The sequence below is a fragment of the Rhipicephalus microplus genome, chromosome 1 (assembly GCF_043290135.1).
Source record: "Rhipicephalus microplus isolate Deutch F79 chromosome 1, USDA_Rmic, whole genome shotgun sequence".
NCBI classification, from domain to species: domain Eukaryota; kingdom Metazoa; phylum Arthropoda; class Arachnida; order Ixodida; family Ixodidae; genus Rhipicephalus; species Rhipicephalus microplus.
The window spans coordinates 233,810,030-233,832,158 of NC_134700.1; the positions used below are offsets into that span (position 1 = coordinate 233,810,030).

At 50.2% G+C, this 22,129-nt stretch overlaps 1 protein-coding gene across 1 annotated transcript in view; it reads right to left on the reverse strand.

The window, feature by feature from the left end:
• The window catches only part of RhoGEF64C (Rho guanine nucleotide exchange factor at 64C), a 144,238-nt gene that overhangs the window by 36,897 nt on the left and 85,212 nt on the right, over nucleotides 1-22,129 (reverse strand). The window contains exon 2 of the mRNA XM_037412315.2: nucleotides 14,961-17,682. Coding sequence (XP_037268212.2) covers nucleotides 14,961-17,613 — 2,653 coding nt within the window. The 5' untranslated portion in view covers nucleotides 17,614-17,682. The remainder of the gene's footprint in view (nucleotides 1-14,960; nucleotides 17,683-22,129) is intronic.

The window sequence follows — 22,129 nt, forward strand, 5'->3', positions numbered from 1 at the left end:
AAGAAATGAGCATGTTTGTCCTGTGTCTGGTCTTGAGAAGGAGGTATATGGCGCCGTTACGCGTGAATGAACTTGCGTGCCGCTCGTTGTTAAGCAGTGCGGAATACTCGTACATCGTCTCAGCCTACAAAAGTGTGGTTTCACATATATCCCCGGGAGAGCAGATAGGAGCAGATATGGGGTATAGGCAAATGGATATAGGATAGGGGAGCGCGTTAACGAGAGAACAGCTGCTATGTGAACGATATACCAGAATACTATAACTGGTATAACTTAACAATCTTCGCCCCGCCACGGTAGTCTAGTGGCTAAGGTACTCGGCTGCTGACCCGCAGGTCGCGGGTTCGAATCCCGGCTGCGGCGGCAGCATTTCCGATGGAGGCGGAAATGTTGTAGGCCCGTGTGCTCAGATTTGGGTGCACGTTAAAGAACCCCAGGTGGTCGTAATTTCCGGAGCCCTCCACTAAGGCGTCTCTCATAATCATATAGTGGTTTTGGGACGTCAAACCCCACAAATCAATCAACTTAACGATCTTCCACCTATGACTACGTATTTTAATCGTTACAATCTGCCGTGTGGTATCAGCTGATGAAGATACAATGACGTGAACGGGCCGCCATGGTGACCGTTAAGTTTCTGTAGAGCCGTGACAGAGCAGCAGTGTCCACGTAAAAGAGATGCCAAAGATTTACTACCAAAGACACGGGTGTATGCAAGGTAAAATGTAGAGAATAACGCATTTAGCGGTGGCGAACATACGCTTCTATGTTCGCAGACGATGATAATATAGGTCATATAGTGATATATAAGATATAGTGCACACACTAACTGTAACATATGCATGTTTACTTTAATGGTGAAGTGATGAATAAGAGAGACTGAAGTAGGGTTGCCTGCTTTAATCTCGTTTGAGGTTCTTGAGATTTTCATATAGTTGTTACAGCAAACACCCATGCACGCGCACATGCACAAAGATACATCGTAGCGCCAAGCCATAACCTTATCATAGATATTCCACTGCAAACGCTAATACAAAAGGAAAAAATTAAATGGAAGGACAGGTGTTTTAGTGCAGTGTTCTAGCGGTGGCCGATGCTCTATTACGAGAACACACGTACGTGCTCTATATAGCGCTATTTATAATAGGCAGGTCGTTGATTCTGCGGTGCCACTGCTAATGCAAGCCACGTTCACGTTGTCAAAGTCCTCGTTCACAGGGCTCGTAACAGGCTGGTTCATTATACAAGTTGAACAAGCTAATTTTGTATCCAGGATACAACAACCTTTGCGGCAGAGAGAGAGAGAGGACGAGCAGAGAAGTGCAGTAAGGTTAGGAAGTGTTCATGAAACTGAAAGGGGCCATTAGTGAATGGTCCACGCATCGGACAGAAGGGCGGGAAAAAGTGGCAGCAACGAAGGCGCGTGCCGCCGTTACACCGATCAGGCTCGTATATAGGTATACAAGGCGTGTGCGCGCGGCGACGGTGAAAGGACCTCGACAGGCGCGCTACTTTCGCTTCGCGAAGGGCCGGACGACATCCATGGCGATAACGAGCGCGACCCCATTTCGCCTTCGTTTACCTTTTACAACTAATTAATCTCTCCTGGTAGCGCCGCGCTGGCACACATTCCCAACGAATGCGACGATTGGAACGAGACCGACAAACTATACGGTGTCTCACGCGGTGTGTGCCCAGCGGCGGCGCCTGCAGAGGCGGCTGTAGTAACTTGGAGATCAACGAGGTCGAAAAGACGAAAAAGAGCAAACAATAAATTAATAAATAGCAGCGCGCCGAAAAATTGCCTGCAGCCTGGCAGGTAGCGAACGCGATAAGCGAGGTAGCGTTGTGCCTGTATATCAACGAAAAAAAAAACTAAATAAATACGAATACAAGTTCGAGAAACTGGAGCCGGCTATTTTGTTGCACAAACTGTGTGGCTCCGTGGTCGCTCACTGCCACGGAGGAAAGTTTTTGGCCCACACGTGTGAACCGAGTGACGCGTCGGGTCGTATATACGGCGACCTAGCTCTTTTCTACTTCTGGGGGAACGTCATTTATCTTCGAGGGTCACGTGTTCCTTTTTTTTTCTGTTTCCTTAAGTAAACCTATTTATTTGGCCAATTGGCTTCGTGACTTGAGAGTGACCTCTCTATGTGTGATGAATCAAGGCAAACGGCTCGAAAAAAAAAAAAGAAATGTGACCCGGCAGTTTCATCAACTGCTCGGATAAACAGAAGAAAGAGCATTCAAGAAGAGCCAAGCACGCTTGTATGGCAGCATGTGACAACGCTGAGCTGCAACACATGTGTGACATTGTCACTGCAAGGTGTTTTGTTGCTTACGTATCCACTCTTTGACGTGAAACAACATACTCGTACACGCGGCTGCATTCGCACGGTATACCGCTTCTAAATATCTTATATTAAGTGTGTCCTCCATTAATTTCTGCGTAAGTTCATTCCGAGGCAGAACACAAGTCGTCATTTTGTAAATAGCTGAGCTTTTTTTTTTTTACTTCTAGGCTTTGGGAGTTAGCTTGGGTGTTCGGCGCATGAAGGCAGCGGGAGCATAGTTTCCACGCCTCTATTTCATCATTTGTTTTATTGCGTGGCACATATATATCAAGAACAGAGAAAGAAGCATCTGACCTGCAGTGATTGCTGTGGTTAAGAACTCATTTACTGCAACCGCGTCTGCTTCCGTCCTAAATACTACCCGCTTTTTGTACAAAAAAAAAATCAATACACTGTTTTTGTTATTGCAAAGCTACATCTTCCTTGCGCGCCTTTTTTTTGCATGCAATGAACACGTAGCCTTCCTTTTTCGTAACAGCGTGTTTGCGATGATGGTTCTCTTGCGTTATGGCATAGAAAACAAGGCGCGTTTCTCGTGACGAGGACTTGCACGGAAGCGAACTTCGACACGAGCTGTCATGGGTTCACCTGTGCAGTCATTCTAATGACACATGTTCAGTGTAGAGAAGCGCTCCTGTAAATTGTAAAAAAAATCGCATCATATCCACGGAGTGAATGATGATGAGTGGGGCGAAGCACTGGAGGGTTTCATCGCTAAACTGTGAACCATTCGCGAATATCACCCACTATATTATCAAAGACGTGACAAACACTGTATATATTTATAAAAGAAATTTTAATATTGGTAAGTGGTAGCTATACGTCGCTTCCGTTCCCCCTTCAATATAAAAGCTTTACGGTCGGCGAAGTGATGGATTGGTGATGGGACGTAGCGGAATGTTTGCGAGGACTAAGTAGTGGGCAGTTTGCAAAGGTGGAACTATAGGCGGTCTCGTAGAAACAAAAAATGGACACAGTAGGAAAATCTATGGTTATTTAGCACGCACATGGATACATGTACATGTCCATCCTGCATTTCATATTGGCTAATACTCAACGGTATTGGCTTTATGGTCGATGAAGTGGTGGATCGGCAATGGGGTGTAGTGGGATGTTTGCAAGGTGGCTACATACACCAACGGAAGAAGGCTCTGTTCTAAGGATAAATTCGTTTATGTACTGATATTTGTATGCATTACATTAAGCACCACACTTTCCTAGGCTATCGGTAATCTTTCTGTTGTACCTCCATTATTACAAATCTCAACAACATTTTTTAAAACCACTCGATTCTTGGCCAATCCCCCATAGTGGGTATGCGCCACTATTAATAGGTGAACAACAACAACAACAACGATAGACCCACACCCTAAGGAGCTTCGCCCCTAAAAGCTTACTTTACTACGTTACGTTTTACGGCCTCCGTAGGGCAAGCGATGAACGTTGCTTGGATCGGAACGTAGCAACGTAAGCCGCAACGAAACGCGTGGCCACAGCAAATCCTGTTTCTATCTACATCTTAACTGCTCACGCAGTAAAATATATAGCGCCACAGCCCGGACGGGTCACCCGGGTTGCCCGGACGGGTCACCCGTATAATGAACCGCGGTGATTTGTGCGCGCCTTTTCTTCCGCCCCTTTTGGAGGCACGTGCCAAGTCAGCGACCTCGCCCTCGCTTCTCCCGCGGCGTGCCAAGGTAAGAAGACGCACTGTTTCGCCTTTCCGTCTTGAGCAACCGTCTCAAGTATAATTCTCGAGTGGGGCTCTCTTGGCAGCGCGATTTCCGCCGAAGAGGTTGCTTTTGTGTAGAACGCGTAACAAGCAGTGTCCCTCCGTTCCCCACTCGCCGCCTGACAAGGTGACCGTAAGGCTTCGTAACGAAACCACTCGGACTTCTTGGAAAGAGCCTGTGCTGAGCGGAGTGTCGAGCGTATACGTTGCGTACGCAGCGGTGAAAGTGGGAATTAGCCAGCCTTTATAGGTTACCGCTTGGATCGTGTTCCTTGCAAAACGGGCGAATCATTCTTGCGCATTCGAAAGTGCCGGTCGTCGCTCCAGGGGCGCCGCTTGCGTTTAGCCGCCGCTTCCAGCTGATGCACGCGGACGAGACTCACGCAATGCGGGGCTGCGTATATGAAACGTGGAAGACAGGTCGGCTGCGCGGCCCTCAGAAGCATGCATGCCGCTGAAAGCCCCTCAAGAGCGGCGCTGCCATCGTCGGTTCCGTCATCGCATCTTGACGCGACACGGCTCTGACCGAATTGTCGTCACACGCGTCGAGACGGAAGTGCTCCGCAGGTGCATCTCTCGCCGGGTTGCGACACGAGACGGCAGGGCGCGCAACGGCCACAACAGCAGCAGCAGCAGCAAGAACGGTGACAGCGGAACAGTTGGGTGCCGCGCATACTGGGTGGATTGCGCGCACGCAGACCGCGCGCCACCTATATGACGACAGGCTTTCAGAAACTCTTAGCCTACTTCGAACGCTCGTGTCGCCGTGCTCTTTATTACTCAGAGAACGTCACTGTCACCCTAGGGCGCCCGCGAGCGAGAGGCTGGTAGCTGGCGAGAATGAGACCCGAGCGCATTCTTTTGCAGCGCGTAATAATAGCGCCTTTTTCCGTTCAGATGTTGGCTCTGTGTTCTAATTCGTGGGAAGTGTTTGAGACTGGTCAAAAATTCGAACGCCTTTAAAATATTTTGAATTATAATTTGAGTCTCTGTTTGTGTGCGTAGTTCCTGTAACGATCTCCTTATGAAAAATGAATGGTCTCTATACCATGCACATACCCTTTAAACGGGGCACGAAAGCAGACACTCATTTCTTTATTGTGAGGTAAGAAAAACAAATTCTTAGCCCGCATTATAAACATATAGCAAGCAACGCCAATTAAAAAAAATGAATAGGACAGAGCCAAGTGAAATATTGAGGGGTAAGGATGTGAAGGAGGATGAAACTCCACCTCCAGCCGAACCGGATATAAAAGAAAGCTCCTCTTCAGTTCTAAAATGTTGTTCTCGCTGCTTGCTAACAAGTTTCACCGAGTTTAATCTTTAGTGATGAATTCTTGCGATGGGAAGACACGACGCGAGCTATATGTGTACCACGTGTTGTGCGCATTTGGTAAACCGGCGAGTATGATGACCAACTCTCCCAGTAACACGTTCCCCTAAATTAAATGAACTGGTCCAAAGCGTCGGGTCAGTTTAATATGTACGTTATTATTCAATAATATTCAGCGCGTCTTCACTGCATAATGATAATGTTGTCAGGCGAAGTTACACTGCAGGCAACGGTCAAAGCTACCCGTAGATCGCGGGTTCGAATCCCACCTGCGGCGGCGCCCGTGTGCTCAGATTTGGGTGCACGTTAAAGAACCCCAGGTGGTCGAAATTTCCGGAGCCCTCCACTACGGCGTCTCTCATAATCATATAGAGGTTTTGGGACGTTAAACCCCACATATCAATCAACGGTCAAAGCTATAGTCGTGACTCGCACCCAAGCGGCCCTTCCCGGTTACAGAGACTGCACTTTCAATTCAAGATTGTCAGATCTGAAAAGCGAACGTCTCTCGCCTTTTCTATAAGCGATGTTATCCGCATCAGATGTCCCGCCGCTCATATACAGTGATTTTTTGCTTCTGTATCGTCGGGTCGGCATACCGCTGTTCTGTCGTTTCGTCACCAAATGGAAAGTGAAGAAACGGCTGGCACTTCCCTTCACCGTTTCGTCCGTATCTTCGAAAAGTGGGGCAGTACCCGCGTTGCACGTATGCAGGGGCAGTCCCCAATCCGAGCAAGGCACCCGCGGCTTTGTTGTCCTCACAGTTTTGCTCGGCCATGTGCTCGCTATCGTCGAGGGCTGCGGAGTCTTGCAATGCGCCCACGGTGTCCCGCAGCCACCACGTGCGCATATAACGGCCATGCGAACCGCCCCCCGAGTCCGCCTTCGAGAGCCACAGGCGCTATCCTTGTTAGCGTCTCTTTGCCTCTATTCTTTTCTCTTACAAAACGGCTGGAACGTTGACGCCGCGGGCATTTCGCAACCTTGGTCGGCCGCCCCGGCGAAACAACGGGTGCCCTAGCTGGACAGGATAATTGGGCCGCTGTGGATTTATAGTTACGTCACTCGGTTGTATACGATACACGGCCGCTACTTTCCTCCGCCACAGCCTCGCAGCGCGTTCTTCACTGAAAAGGAAATGCTGGCGACGGCAATTACGACGGAAATGCTGACCTTATCGCGTGTTTGCTTATAGGAAAGCGCGCAGGTCCGTGCGCATGGTCTATTTAATACGAGTATCGGCCTCCGCGTTAGCTCATCGTCTCGCTCACGCAGCCACGAGCGCTCGCTCGACGTTCTTCCCTAAATGCCGTTTAGCGCGTCGTTTAGAAAGTGCTAACGAGCACTTCTCGTGCCAAGACTGATAACAATAGTCGTGCTCGGGGCTGCGTAAATATAGCCAGCAACAAGAGGGCGGCGCGTGCTAACAGCTGACGGTTATTAAGGATGCCTCATGAAGCGCGAAAATTGACCGTTGGCGTTGTCAGCACAAATGATGCGAGAAATCAACATCACGTGATGAGGTCATCGCACGACTTCGTCTAAGATAGACTGATCACGGAGGCTACAGCGCAAAACCACGAGAAGAATGGTGAAAAGCTTGCTGTTCCTCCGATCACGGAGGCTGTGCGAACACGCGTCAGGAGCGTAACGCATTCGGAGGGTGTTTGGGGGAGGATCAACGCATCGACTGAGAAGAAGAAAAAGACGGCAGTGTCGCCTTCGAGTCGTCTAAGGTGAAGGCATAAATGATCCCGTATGTTTGTTTGTATGCGCATTTAGGCTATTTGTATAGACTCATACAGCCTCACGCGGGCGTTCTTTGTCTAAGAAGGAGGAAACAAACCAATGAGTTCGAGGCAGCGTGGACAACGTGATTGCCGTCACGTTGACTATTACAGAGTACAAGTTGGACTATGCAGACTGTGCCTGCAGACCATGATGAGCAGGCGCGCAGCGGAGCGGGGACGGACGAGGAAGTGCACTGCGCGTGTTCCACTTCCCATCAGCCCTCGTTTCGCCCCGCTTTACGCACATCGCGTGGCACTGTTTCGCCAGCTACCACAACTTTCCGTATACATTTTCTCCCCGTCTCTCTCTCCTTCCTACAGGCCTCACATCGTCTGTACGCATAGCCTCTGTGACCGAGTAGCGCGGCCGGGAACCCCGTCTGCTCTGAAGGTCTCAGAGGTCGTGCGTTTAAGTAACAACGAGGGGTGAGTAATTTGCGAAAGGAGCTTACTTTCAGTGTTCGTGCTCTCATACGTCTGAGACGCTTGACAAATGCTTAATGTTGGGTAAGAAATAAACTAGCAGGTTATGCAGCATTTTAGTATCACCTAAAAGCGACGGCCAGCTTCACACTTGGCAATGCATTGCGCAATCGGGAACCACGGTTCTTGGAAAACACAATGAGCAGCCGCAGAGTGAGAGTCCCGCATCAACTTTGCATTGTCTCCACCCCCCCTCCCCCGATCCCACTTTGTTCCCGAAGCTTTGTGCACCCTACTTTGTGTTTTATTTTCTCCGTGATCGGCCCACCTTTACCAAGCGAGGACGTCAACAGATGACGTCAGACCACGATGCTATCATATAAAGTCAGGAATTACGACAGAAAAGGACGCCATTTTTTGGCGTTATCACATGACGTGCTTAGTGACGTAGGTCACTAGTTTGTATACCGCTTCATTTGCCTGCCGCATTTTGCCCAAAAGGCTGCGCAACGAGATGCAGGCTTTAAAGAAGCGCCACAACACTTTTCCAAATAATCCTATAATTATATAGAGAGCCGCAAATATTTTTTTAGAATGCGTCTCAAGAGTGCATGCAAGCGGGGTTACATGGATTTGTCGCAAGCTTTACACGCCTTCACTCCCCTTTCGTACCAGAGAGCACGCTGAAAGCTACGCAGGGAGGGGGATGACAAAAGGACGAAGAGATACGCCGTATAGTCGGCGCGTGTCATGAGATCTTGAGCATTTTCTTCACATTCTTTTTTTCGTACGCGTGCCTTGCTTCTGGCGCGATCGCACGCGCAGACACGTGGCGGCATCCCGCGACGGCCTAGGTAGCTATGTAGCTCACGATATTCGAGTAAGCCAACTGCAGTGGACTTTTGAGTACAGGACATTATTTGTGGAGAGAAGAGCGGGTGATTTTTAACTTAATTGTAATTTCCAGGCAGCGTGCTACGCTGTAATATTTGGCGGGCGTGTTCCAGAGGCTAACGATCTGCAGTGGTTTTTGGCCATGCGAAAACGTGCTGCAGGAGCACTTAAGGGGCAACAGGGCTTGTCTGTGTATATCTATGGTCTCTCACACTCTCTCTCTCTCTTTCACTCACTCTCCCCCCGCACTCACTCACTCACCTGACGAATACCGGTCGACCGGTCGAAACCATTGGAAATAAAATTAAAAGACCACCGCTAGGTTCCGTCTCATCTCTTTCCCAAGTACGTTTGGCCAATGCATGAAAAAACTGATTGATTGATTGATTGATACGTGGGGTTTAACGTCTTAAAACCACCATATGATTATGAGAGACGCCGTTGTGGAGGACTTCAGAAATTTTGACCACCTGGGTGGGTTCTTCAACGTGCACCCAAATCTGAGCACACGGGCCAACAGCATTTTCACCTCCATCGAAAATGCAGCCGCCGCAGCCGGTATTCGATCCCGCGACCGGCGGATCAGCAGCAGAGTACCTTAACCACTAGACCACCGCGGCGGGGCATGGAAAGACTGCTTCAACACACACACACGCGCACGTACATGCACACGCACACACACAGAGAGCGACAGGCAGACACACACACACACACACACACACACACGCACGCACACACGCACACGCACACGCGCACGCGCACGCGCACGCGCACGCGCACACGCACACGCACACACGCACACACACACATCCACCCACACACACGCACACACACACACACACTCACACACACACACACACACACAGAGAGAGAGGGGGAGAGAGAGATATGCAGATTTCGCTTGGAACGTCAAGGTGATGGCAGATAAATGTTAAGCGACCAGCTATCAGAGTCTTTGCAGGCGGCGCCGTGTCAAGGAGTCGCCGTATCGAAGTGACACGTGCGCGCTTATTTGCTCTCCGTGCTCTGTCCGAGAGCGAGGATTGGAGATCCGACGCGTACACGGCTGCCACATGAAACGAGTTATTCAGGTTGCGTCGACAGCGCGCGCATAAGGCTCGATATAAGCGATGCAGGCATTCCGGCCGACGTCTCGTGACCCGCTCTATGCAGTGTTTGCGCGCGTCTGCGCAAGCGCTGTAGACTTAATGCGAGTATAGATATCGGCGCGGCCTGTGCGCGCGGCTCTGTCGAAGCAATGCAAAAATGAGCAAAAAACGAAATGAAAAGTACGATTGCGGTCGCTCATAGCCACTGGGGCGTCATTATAGGCGTTAGGCTGCATTAGCCGCATAGCGACCGGCCCATGCAACTCTACGCGCTGAGCCTTCGAGCCCAGCCCTGAACCGAAAATTGCACTGTACACCTGTACCGCATGCATCAGACTCCACTCTCCCTTTTAATACCTAATCTCATTTCTTTCTTTCTTTCTTTCTTTCTTTCTTTCTTTCTTTCTTTCTTTCTTTCTTTCTTTCTTTCTTTCTTTCTTTCTTTCTTTCTTTCTTTCTTTCTTTCTTTCTTTCTTTCAGCGTTTAAGAGTTCTTTCGAGACTGGAAGGCTTGTACGTAAGCGTGAAAGTTGTTGCGGGCGGCATCTGGGCATAAGTGTGTGTGTGTGGCAACGCAATGTTTTTCAAAGTGGCTGCGAGGTTTTTTTGTTGTTTTTTTCAAGCGCAGAATGCAGCATGTATACGAGCGAGTTCCAGGGCGCGCGCGAATGTTGCGGCTGGCCGCCACGGCTTTGCCAGCGAGCGCTCGAAGCCAGCGGGGTCGCGCGCCAGACTCGACCCTACCGGGCGCGCACGACGGCACGTAGCGTTAAGGGAACGTCGCTGGAGGCCGTAGCGTGCCTGCGCAACGTCCATTCGCCGATTACTTTTAACTACACCGGGGCGTAGCGCATTGCTCAAGCGCCGAAATGACGGCCGTGCCCTCTAGACGGCTCAGCTTAGCCTCTGACCGAGGGCGCCCACCATAGCGCTGGAACGAAGTTAAACTCAGTGCTAGGTCACTTCGGCTCTGCTCTCTGGACGTTTCCAGGATAAGCGCTCAGCTGCTAATTCAAAGGTTTATCGTATAACTGTGTTTCAGAACATGTGGACCTACCTACGGGAATGCGGTTGTGGCATGCACAAGTTGGGTTCCTTAAGGCTGAACTGTTGTGCAGCCTAGCTGTATGGCTGTTACTGGTAGCGTGCTGCCAGTGCTCTGTTTCCACAGTTGGCCTTCGTGTCGTGCATTAAACCTGAGCCCACATCTCAATAGTATAGCGCATTCGCTGTAGAGTTATCACGGTTATTGATAATGTTCAATATTACTTTGTTTCTTTCATACGGGGACGGTTATGGGGAATCCCTGCGAAATTCTTATTCATAATCGTGCGAGTAGGTAAATTAAAAATGAATTAGCCGCCAGAACTATGGGTCTGTCGATCGTTGAAACAGCTTTGCGATGTCACTTTTCATCCAAATGCTTACAAATTTTAGGCCTTTTTAGGATTGTTTAACCAAGTCAACTTTAGCAGTGGAACTTCCCCATGAAGCCATTACGACGTCGGCTTTTGTGAATAGTTTTCTTGGCATGTTGTTCGGTTTCATAATCTCAGCTGCATTACTACTGAAGCTAATTATTGATGAACTAGAGAAAATTCTCAGAGTATGGTTGCTTTGTTGTTCCGCTGCAGCCGTCTCACAATTCTTGCTACGGTCTCTCGGAATTTGTGCTCGGTATACCTCAGTGGCGTCTACCTTAGGGCAGTGTCCCTCGTTGGGCAATCACGCGTGGCCCCTCCAATTCTCGCAGCCGGCCGTCTAACTTCTCTCTGTCACACACAGGCGGATACGTGTACACCGACCTCACGGTTCTCTTTAGAACACGTTCGAACGTTTCTCCGTGTGAAGGGCACAGAACCGCTATAGTCCGTGTGTTCTATACACGCCGACATCCGGCCGCCCTAAATTTGCCTCGCTATAGAGATGGACAGCCGGTGGGAGTGTGCACTTCTTGGTGCGACACGTTCTTTCCGGTTCCGAACAACGAGCACGTGCACGAAGAACGACGACAACGTGTCGATCGTCTTCACGACGCTAACACGCCGCATGGGATGCGTGACCGCGAAACTGTACTCAACAACCACCTCGAAGGGGCATGAGCACAGGGCATCATTTCTGATGACAGTGAGGTGACTCTCTTAGCACCGCGTCACCGCGTACATCGGTCGTCACGTAGAACGAGAGCACGAGCCGAGAGGCGCTTGATTGATTTGTCACTGCCTCGGGGGTGATGTCGAAGACCGAGACACTAAACGGCCGCGGCCGTGCGATCGAAACAATCCGCGGGAGCGCGGCTCGTATAACCGAGATGCAATTTTGTATCGGTGATGAGGGCGCTGGTCGTCTCGTCGCACTTGCTATTGAAAGCGAGGAGGGAAAGAAACAGATCGAAAAACAAGGGGCCCGCGTTGCGTAGTCGCAAGAGTCCGCCGCAAACGAGGAAACGCATCGTTATATGGGTGCCCCGAAGATATTTGGTCTTATCCTGGTAGGCTCCTCTTGGGTCGTGACTGAAATATTTTATCAGGAGTTCGAGGGCCGCTTTTTGCGACTAATATAAAGCTCTACGCTGTGTTAGGCTGATCTCGAAAACAAAAAAAAAGAAGAAAAAAAGCGTATTTGTCGATAAGGCGTTATCTGTACACATGTGCGAAGCTGCTGGTCGCATCGAGAAAGTGTACAACGCTCGTCAAGGTGGAAATTTGTTGTTGAAAGAGTTTATCAACGAGAAAGGAATTTAGGGCCTCTTGCAGACACATCTATTGTCCGGGAAAGAGTGCACCACGAGCGGCCTATAATAACACTTACAACGGCGTGTGGGTAACTTTGAACGCGGGACTCTTTCAGCATACGAAACAAACAAACAAACAAACAAAAACGCACACGATGTATAAATGGGCACCACAAACGCCGGCAGCGTCCATTTCTTCGCCTTCCGCGTAAGTTCTATTGTGTGTGTGTGTGTGTGTGTGTGTGTGTGTGTGTGTGTGTGTGTGTGTGTGTGTGTGTGTGTGTTTCTGTGCGCGTATATGTACCACCTTATATGGACATGTAAAGGGTTGCAGCCGGAACGCTCCTGTCACCTTCTTCAAGCCGGCCTTCGCTACAGCGACACAGCCAGTTACAACCACTAGATACATGACAACACATTCCACAAGACACAAATTCACTTCATACACAACACCGGCCTAACGACGCACATTTAACATACTCGCAAGACTATTATGCCTTAAAGGCAAGTCGTTGTTGCAATTAAAAAAAAAAGATGTATCGGGAAGATGTATCAATTATATGCAAGCCAACTAACCCAACTGTCTATACGCTTAGTAAGACAACTGTGCCGACTGCTTTCGCTTTAGTGAGAGCAGAATTATTGTAGTTAGACCTCCACATTGTACTTGAAGATGGCTGACGCAAATAATGTTACCACTTGAACCCGCGGCATCGTTTGGATTGTTGAATATTTGTCCGTATTTCGCATACACATTGGTGGAAGGTCTCATGTTAGCAAAAGAAAGGCTGGTGAACTTTATCAGTTGTTTCATGCGTGCCGTATATGCACATAGAAAAAGCGAGGCCCGGAGAATTATGTTGTCGCGGAATTATCCTCATTTCGCAATTATAAGGTGCAGTAATGCTTAACTAGTGCAGTACGGGCACAATGTGGGCACGCATTACCATGCATATATGCAAACCACCAAAATGCCCGACAGCGCGTATGGACGGCGAATTTCACGATCGCAGCTACATTCAGAGACCACCCTAGAGAATACTGTAGCTGCATGGAAAGAACGTCTCAGATAGATCTCATAACGGCAGTGTAATATACTCTAAAGCTTTGACCGCATTTCTGTTGTTATTTATTCATCACTTTCAAGCCTTCCTTCTTTATTCTATAATGTAGAGCACAATTGTGTGCGAGGAATAACGAAGCAGCGACTGTGGCCCCCTTTGTATCGCCACTATTTATAAACGCGCTCCATTAAACTTAGCACGCATCGTAATAACACCTAACAGGAGACGCCTGCTGCTTGACGCGGTAAACCGAGCGGTGAGAGTTGAGAACTGCGGCGGGGGCCGTGCATGCGTGGTGCGCGGCAGCGACCCCTGCGGCGAGATGGGAGAATTACGACGCCGAATTTACTACATACACCCCGTCGTCCCCGTGCCGCGGATTGGAAACACAGCGCGCCTCGCCATCTATATGCTCTGAGGCGTGTGGGCCGTGCCCGCGTCGGCAGCCGATCGTGCCGTGAGTCTGAAGAAACTGGGAGGCGGCGGCGCCCAGCTGCCTTTGCAAGGCAACGGTCCAGTGAACGGGCGAAAAGAAGACGGAGGAAGAAGACCGCCAGGTTGTGCGGCAGCTCGCGCCGCGCCTGATCGGCCACACTGGTCAGTCGTCAGGCAACAGCCGGCCTAACGGTGCGCAGGAGAGGCCTAGATTGCCAGCCAGCTGGACGAACCGCCATCGTTGCAGCTTCATGACCCTCTTGCTGCTGCTTTGCCGAGACTGGAGGGGCGAAGCCGCTTCGTGCGATGCCTTTGCGTATGCATGTGTGTACCTCAATGAATGGGCGAGGCACCGTCGTCGGGTTATTTTCTTCTCTCTTTGCTTTTCGATATGCCCGCGGAAGGCAGTGCATCATTTTCTGTTGCTGCTGCGGCCAGCACTCTCCCTTGTGGAGGGAGGTGGCTCCGCGGTTGCTTTCGCGGCGCGCGCTGCATTGCTGATGACGTGCCGCGCCTTCCACCGATCCGTTTGGCGGGCTGCGCAGCACTGGAACAAACACATGCGAGCATTCACAGCGTGCTTTCGTTAGCCCCCTCGCCCCTCTCCTTGTTTTGAACTTCGTCTCACCGTGTCCTGATGTGGGACGCCAGCCCACGATTGGTGTGAACGGGGGCCACCAGGAAGCAAAAATACCGCCATCCAATTCGCTTAGCTCGCGAGTCAGAAACGCGCAGTTTCATATATCTACTTTATTGTAAGTCGACTTGAAATATAATGTCGCGCGTACCGCAGTGGTAGGTTTATACAGTTGCATTCTCAAACTTGCGACCGACAAATTCTGGCGCAATCACAGACGCTGAGTAATGTATTCGTCGAAAGTGTAAGTTATGAGAGGAATATGTTCATGCAGCTCCAGCGACATAAAACATCCAGTATGGAAAACTGTGTAACGGTGAAAGGACGGGATAAATTGAGTGAGACGAACTAAGCGTCCCTACACTGTTGCCCAGTCTTCCCACTTCTATGGTATACACCAACCAGCCCAAGTAAACAACACCTTAGTGTAATGTATAGATAACTACGGCTCACCGGTAGGTGCTCTCCTTGGAGAAGCGGAGCTAGCCGGTATCGGTGGCGGCGGCGACAGTGGTCTGGATATCCGGTGTTCCATTGGCAAGGACAACTTCCCGTCCGAGTTGGCTTCTGCTTTTGTGGGAAGCACTTTGACGCCGACCTTTTGGTAAATTCTGGAGTCCCTTTGCTTCGTGTTAGCGTTTCGCGGCGGGCTACTGGGCTTACCGGCTCGTGGAGCAGGAGGCTTCGGTTCCCTCGAACCATCACCCTTGGCGCTCTTCTGCACATCGTGCTTTTTTCGTGCAGGGCATTCGGGCCTTGTGGTTTTTGAAGCATCATCAAGGGGTGGACCGTGCGCTGGCGAGTGCTTTTCTGTGCCGCGTTCCACGCTCAGCGAAGGAAGAACTTGACGCGTCGGGTTTTCGCATTCGCTATCTGGAAGTAAAGTTTCCTTTGCTTTTGTGTCTTGAACAGTGGTGGCTCTCGCGGGAACTGGTAGTTCTTTAGGCTTAGAGGTTTTGTTAACCTCATCATTGGATTTGCTGGGAAGATGCGTATTCTCCAAATTGGCGACTACGTCCGGTTTGTATTGATGCAAAGGATCCAAATTTGAATCTTTTCGGCTGTCAAAGGGCACACCCGAAGGATTCCGAACGTGTGAGGCTGAATTAGGGCTCAAAGGAGGTGAGACGTGCTGAGGGCTTCGTGTTACTTCAGGACTGCGACTGGACATGCCATTTTCTATATGAGTTGCTCCACCTTCGCGCTTGTCCTTCAGACAATCCCTTTCAGATTCATCTTGGTGGGATGATCCCAATCCTTCAGTTGTATTACCATTTTCTTGCTGTAGCGTACCTTGGAGAATGTTGGGTGTTTGCTCGGCCACTTTGATTTCTTGTTCTACAGCAATTTTTCCAGTAACGAGCCCAGTGACATTAGTTTCATCAGAGCTAAGGCTGGAAATCACCTCGTAGTCTGCATCAGCCTCGTAGCTACTGCAGGGGCTTTCACTACCATTCAGATCAAGATAAATGCCCTTCTGTTCATTGCAAGGTACAATGTTGATGTTCGTCCTGCGGTTATTTGAACTTTCTTGCGCATGACAGTTAACGCCATCGCCACCCTTTCCTTTGAAGGAACCATTAACCTGGTGATACTGCCTCTCTGGCTCGGAATCGAAGTTCACCGCAGAATTGGAAGGGATTACGGCAGCCTTTTCCCCAATCTTCGGACTTTGACTCTCAGTTGGGGGCTCGATTCTAATGCGTGGCGGTGACTTCACTTCAACCTTGTGATTTCCTCGAACTCGTACTTCTGTGTTGAACTGCTGTTCGACCTTGTGCTCGGCTTTCGCGGTCTTTTTATCCTCTTTCGGCAACAGCCTGCACTCCCCGTAGACTTCGACCCTGGACTCCGATTTAGAATCGGCTTTGTGCACGAAAGCGGCTTCATTTTTTCGAGGTTGGCTGTTGTTCTCGGCAGCACCACTCGCCGAAACAGTGGCTGCACCGTTGCGCCGTTTTGGCGCTCCGTTGACGTACACTGATTGGCGGACGCTCGGTGTGGCAGCAGCCACCACGTCCCATGAAGAATCGATGCGCGGGCGCGTCTTCTTCGTGTCGCGCGCAGCCTCATGAGGGTTCTCCCATGGTTCCTCCTCCCATGCTTGAGATGACACCGTGTCACCAGCCTCTTGAAACGTGACTTTCTTGGAGTTGGTCTTGTGCGACACGCGGCCTCGGTGCGTGGCATTGAGTGACTTCCTTTCTGGTGCCTTTTTCTTCTTCAGTATACTACGTGGCTGACTGCTCAGCGTCGGACTCTTTGATGAGGCGGTGGTGGTTGTCGTGGCCGGTCGCGCCGGTGAGCAGGACTGGGAGCGTCGCGTGGACGACGACGTAGTGGAAGAAGCTGCAGCAGTGTCTGGGCGTGCCTTGGGCGTCGCTGGCGCCGACATCTTGCGCACGAGTGGCGGCGAGTAAGATATCTTGAGGTCCTTGAAACGACCAGCTTCCAGGCCCACGTCACTGTCCTCGTCATAGTCCGGGTCTGGTTCCTCGGGCCAGAGTTCGAGGCTGGCCGGAGGTCGTGACGACGTGCCGGCAGAGCCCTTGGCCGGAGAGTGGCGTGGCGACGGATGTCCAGAGGTGATCGCGGCACGGGAGCCGTTTTTCTTGGCACCGTTCAGCAGCACGTTGCTATTAAGGTCGTCGTCATCGCTATCGGGTGCGGCCGGCGTGCGCAGGTACTTCTTGATGAGATCGTATGCCGTGACGTCGCATTCTAGGATGGACCTACGGGAGGACACAGAGCTGAAGCGGTCCTTGCGGCTGAGTTTTCGCAGCAGAGGGTCACTGGCGGCCGCTGCGGCCAGGTAGACGTCGTTCGCGGCGCCTGGACCTGCTGCTCCATGGACGCTGGCAGCAGACCGGCGCCTCGGAGCATGACCCCGCCCAAGCGAAGCTCTGCCCAAGGATGCAGCGCCCAGCGACGAGGCGCCTAGAACGTGGTAATAGAGCGCCGCATCGTCGATCTCTGGTCGGCGGCCACACGTGCAGCCGGGCCGACGGCAGCAGCCACGCACAGAGCCATAGCAGCGGGGGTCACCGTATAGACCGACGGGAACTGCTGACAGGGTGCCGTACTTGGGCTGCCGCATCTTGGACATGGCTTAGATAGGCCGAGACCTCGGACGCATGCCTGCGATGACGGGGACCGTCAGCTGGGCTGGAGAAACCTGCACAAGAACAGACACGTATTTAGGGTACAGAAAGTATAGCGTAGCATCTTTTGAAATGTTATATGTGTAATACAGGGTGATAAAGAAACTTCGTCTGCTGTCTCGTCCTTGTTTTATTTTCGTGCTCTAACATTTCTCAAAGACAATGAACAACTCACTTGCCGAGCAAATCACCTTATTGATATACATGTGGCATTCGACTATCCCATTATGACTGAAGTTACATTACAACCACCATAGCACAGAGACGACATAAAGGAACACGCAAACACAACAAACAAGTTTTTCTTTAGTTGTTATAGTCGCTCGGACGTTTCACTGTCATTATCCAGCATAGGTTTGCATGTTGTGCGTGCATAGACTATGGTTCATGTATTCGTAATCTCGCCTACCGCTCAACATGGGGAGCAATGTTTGCCAGACCGTCATCTACACACAGTATATAAAGCATACCAAGCTTGTCACTAACTCTTTCTATGCGTACGCTTCAGCAAAGTTCTTTCGTTTTCTGCTAGTACATAAGCCGTCCAATGACTTCGCGGCTGCTTACATGTAGTCTTATCTGGCTTGCTTTGTGCGGTACGGAAGGATATTCAGCATAGGAATGCGTGTGCTTTTTCCTTTTAACTGCAGTTTTCCATCGTTCTGTACCAGGCGAACGAGGTGCCATTGAACCCGCACTCGTGTTTCTTCTCTCGCTGCTGCGGGCGCTCTCAGCGGTCGGTGGAAGCCACCGTGTCCGTTCCGCCCGCAGTTTGGAAGCACGCGAGGCGGAAAGGAGTCTCCTCCGTAGCCCGGGGGCCGTTGCGCCCTAAACAGTGCACGCTTCAGTGCGTTGTTTGGCCAGAAGGGGCCTCGCGGAGCAATTTTTCGACTTAGCGCGACGGCGCGCTGTACAGTTTTTGCACTCAAAGCCGAACAATAGGAAAACGCAAACAACAAAACGAAAAGGCGTTGCGCTGGCTGCCGCTTGCTGTTCCGGCACGGCTGTGCTGGCAGCGTTTGTTTAATGGTCCATGTTCATTTGTATTTGCATACGCGAAGAACGCGACTAAACACTGCGCACACCAGCTGACGCAGGAACGGGTTATCGTTCCACGCGGCAACAAACACTTGCACCTGCTCTCGGTTGCGTTAGTTCAGTAATGAGACAACCGTTTGCCTGCAGTCTCATTAGAAAGATATACAGCGTAACGGTGAGGCCAAGGCGACCGGTGCGCCTACGTAGCTTGCGCGCAGTCGACTACGTATCATAGCCAGCTGCGCGCTGAGATAGTCTGCACGTGTAGTGTACACGCACACTGTATGGCGACGTCGACCGTCACGAATGCGTGCGAGTGGCAACTGCGCAAGAATCGGGCCGCGCACGCGCACTCGCGAGTGCTTGATCACGCAGTTTCACCGTGATGCGAGGAAATCCACGATTCCTCCCACTCCTGGACAGTTGCCAGACCTGTTAAACAGATGTGTTTATTTTTCGCCGTGGCTTCCCCTTACTTATGATGCATTGTGTCGTGAGCAGAAGGCGATACACGAAAGTACACATCGGTGTAAAAACTGTATACGTTTAAGCGGAGGGGGGGGGGGAGAAACAATAACGGACAAAGAAAGTGAAATATATTGCATCAGTGATATTGTGTACACTTTCTTAGCATTTGCTATAGACTTTTTTTCTCCCTCTCCTGTTAACCTTGCAACGTTGGGGTTGCTTCGCCGGACGACCGGATAACCTTCACCTCGCCATCTGCATTCACGCTGCATGGCTGCACGAGACGCGACGTGCAGACAGGTTCCGATGCATTGCGCACTTCGCAAGTAACATTGGGAATCGTATAAAAAGCGTATACGACATATGTGTTGGATAGCTCGGGTCCTCTAGGAGCGCTCCATAGCACATGCGCGTTCCATTTTCCTCGACGCGAGGGGTATAGAAGCGTGAGGAGCACGTCTCGCGCCACCAGCGGAATCCTCGTACTACTTCGCGCTAAGATATTTCCGGCGGTGATCATTATGAGCCAATCAGGCCTCGGCGCGCGCTCTCGTATAATGGCGGCGGCCGCGCGCGTGAAGGCCTCCGCCGCGACCGTAATGCGCCGGGATGTGCCTTTTATAGGCATGCTCGGGCTCGTCATCAGCTGCTGCTGTTGCTGATGGTTGTGCGCGCCGCACTGCTCTCCTCAAGACCGCATGCCCGGGAAGAATTCCAGGAGAGACCTTAATGCGTATAGCGGGTGGCGCTATACTTGAGGAAACGACATCTGCACGGCGTATACCTGCATATACAAACGCCCCGAAAAGTGGAGAGGGGAAGTACGCAAAGAAAGGCCGTAAAAAACGCCCATACTCACAAAGCAAAAGAAAAGAAAAAAAACGTGAGCATATGTGTGACTGCAGGACATTTGCGGCATTCCTGGCGTAACCGCGCGAGGTTGTTATGTGTACGACTGTTTTCACCATCCGATGAAACAGGCGATGAAGAGGAAAAGACTGAGCGTAAAGGAAGAAAAAAAAGAATATGAATCGTGGCCGCCCTCTGCGGTGTAAACTACGATGGAACGAGTGTATACGTATACACGGTTGCATCCTACCCGGCCACTGCATGCCGCACCGCACTTTAAAACGCGTCGTTAGCTGGAGGAATGCGCCGCGCGTGTGATAGATGCATCTGTCACACACGTGGGGAATCACAGTCTGCTGCCACCCGTACATGCTTCTAGCGCGTTCGGTTGTTTGAATTGTAAAGTACGAAGCACACGCGTGAGCTTTTTCTTTGTATTTCTTCCTGTGGTTACAGCAGGGACTCAAGTGCTTTAAAACCTGGGACTTCGAGTGTTTCTGACGAAGCTTCTGTTACTGACCGCGAGAGTTGAAATTCCCGCGTGGTTTAAGTTTTTTAAACGAGTATCTGCGTATACTTGAACGAAGGAGAAGCGATGGGCGTTTGTGGCGGAATCTGGCGATTCAGTGACGTAATGCTCCGCAGACCGGTCTCTGACCACCTGTCTGTGACGACTGGTCTGTGACGACCGATCCTTGCGTATACGGCGTGCTGGTGACTCTTTAAAGGTTAACCGGTGCCATCCATTCAGTTGCTTGTTCATTCTGCGCCAATGAGAAGGTATTTTGTCGATTCGTCACTGTTCTACATCTCCAAAAAAGAATTTTGCCTTCGTAGTAAGATATCGAATGTTGAAAATAAGACGAATGGCTTGCACGTCAGATGGGCGGCAATGTATACGCAAGTGAACATGGACAAGGGCCTTTTAAGGACGTAAGAAGCGAAGGTGTCGTCTTTGCTTGGCTTGTTCAGATAGGACGCATTCATTCCCATCACCTTTACACACCCAAACATGATCCCTCTTGGGATGGTTTGAAGGAAGTGCACCATAAAGAAATGCCACGAAAGAAAAATGACTTTTCTACTAAGAAGCAGTATTTTCAGCTTCAAAGACAGTGCACGCTTTCGTCAAGTCTTTTTTCTCTTGTCTTTTTCAGTGTTTGTTTATATAGGGTATGTTGATGTCGGAGAGAGTCACATTTATTTTGAAATTAATGTTAGGTAGATAATTTTCAATCATTATTTCGTACAAATACAGTGGCACTGATAGCCTGCTGTGAAGGAAACGACGAACACCTTTCCCGCAAAATATCCAAGAAGAGAGAATTATATATAGTGCGTTTCAGGCATTAGAGTAGACGATGCACCGGAACTCCACTTCTCGGTTAGTACGGATTCCGGCTCGCGTCCTTGAAGATACCTCACAACACCACCATATCGAGTTCTATTTGTTGCACATAGTTTATCTTGTCCTGGTATCTATGCAGCTCGGTAGTAGCCAGGAACGCTAATAAAGAAAAATATGCTGTTATTCTTGAGGACTTGGCTGTAAGAACTCTTAAAAAAGGACTTTTTTCCCCAAACAGATGTCCCGATGTCTGTCTCTTTTATACTCTGTTCTATTCTTTTGTTTTCTTTGTTTCGGCTTAAGGTATACATCTTGCTAGCGTGTTAAACACGCATATTCGTTACATGCCTTTTTTTGCGCTTTACAGTTTTCATGGTGTCCGTAACCGCGAAGGGCGCTTTGATTGCAGGCGAGTAATTTTCAAAATAACAAAAAATACGCCTCCGTAACAAAGGGAAAACGATCCGCAATAGCACAAAAAGGAATTTCCGAACTGTATTTTTGTCTGTACAATAGGTGCCGTTACATTCTATACCTCATGTTTTTTTTTCTTATTTTATTCTGCGTTAAGGGCTAAATGATTGGCTCGATAATGGTTCCAAAGGACAAAAGCGTACCGACTACCAAAATGTTTATCGCTAACACAGTGCGAATGAATGAAATCTGAGGACAACGAATAGAGGATCGGGGCATTTCACCCCGCCATGCGCATATAATGCAGAGGGACTCTATTATTCCCGGTACGCATTAGCTCTCCA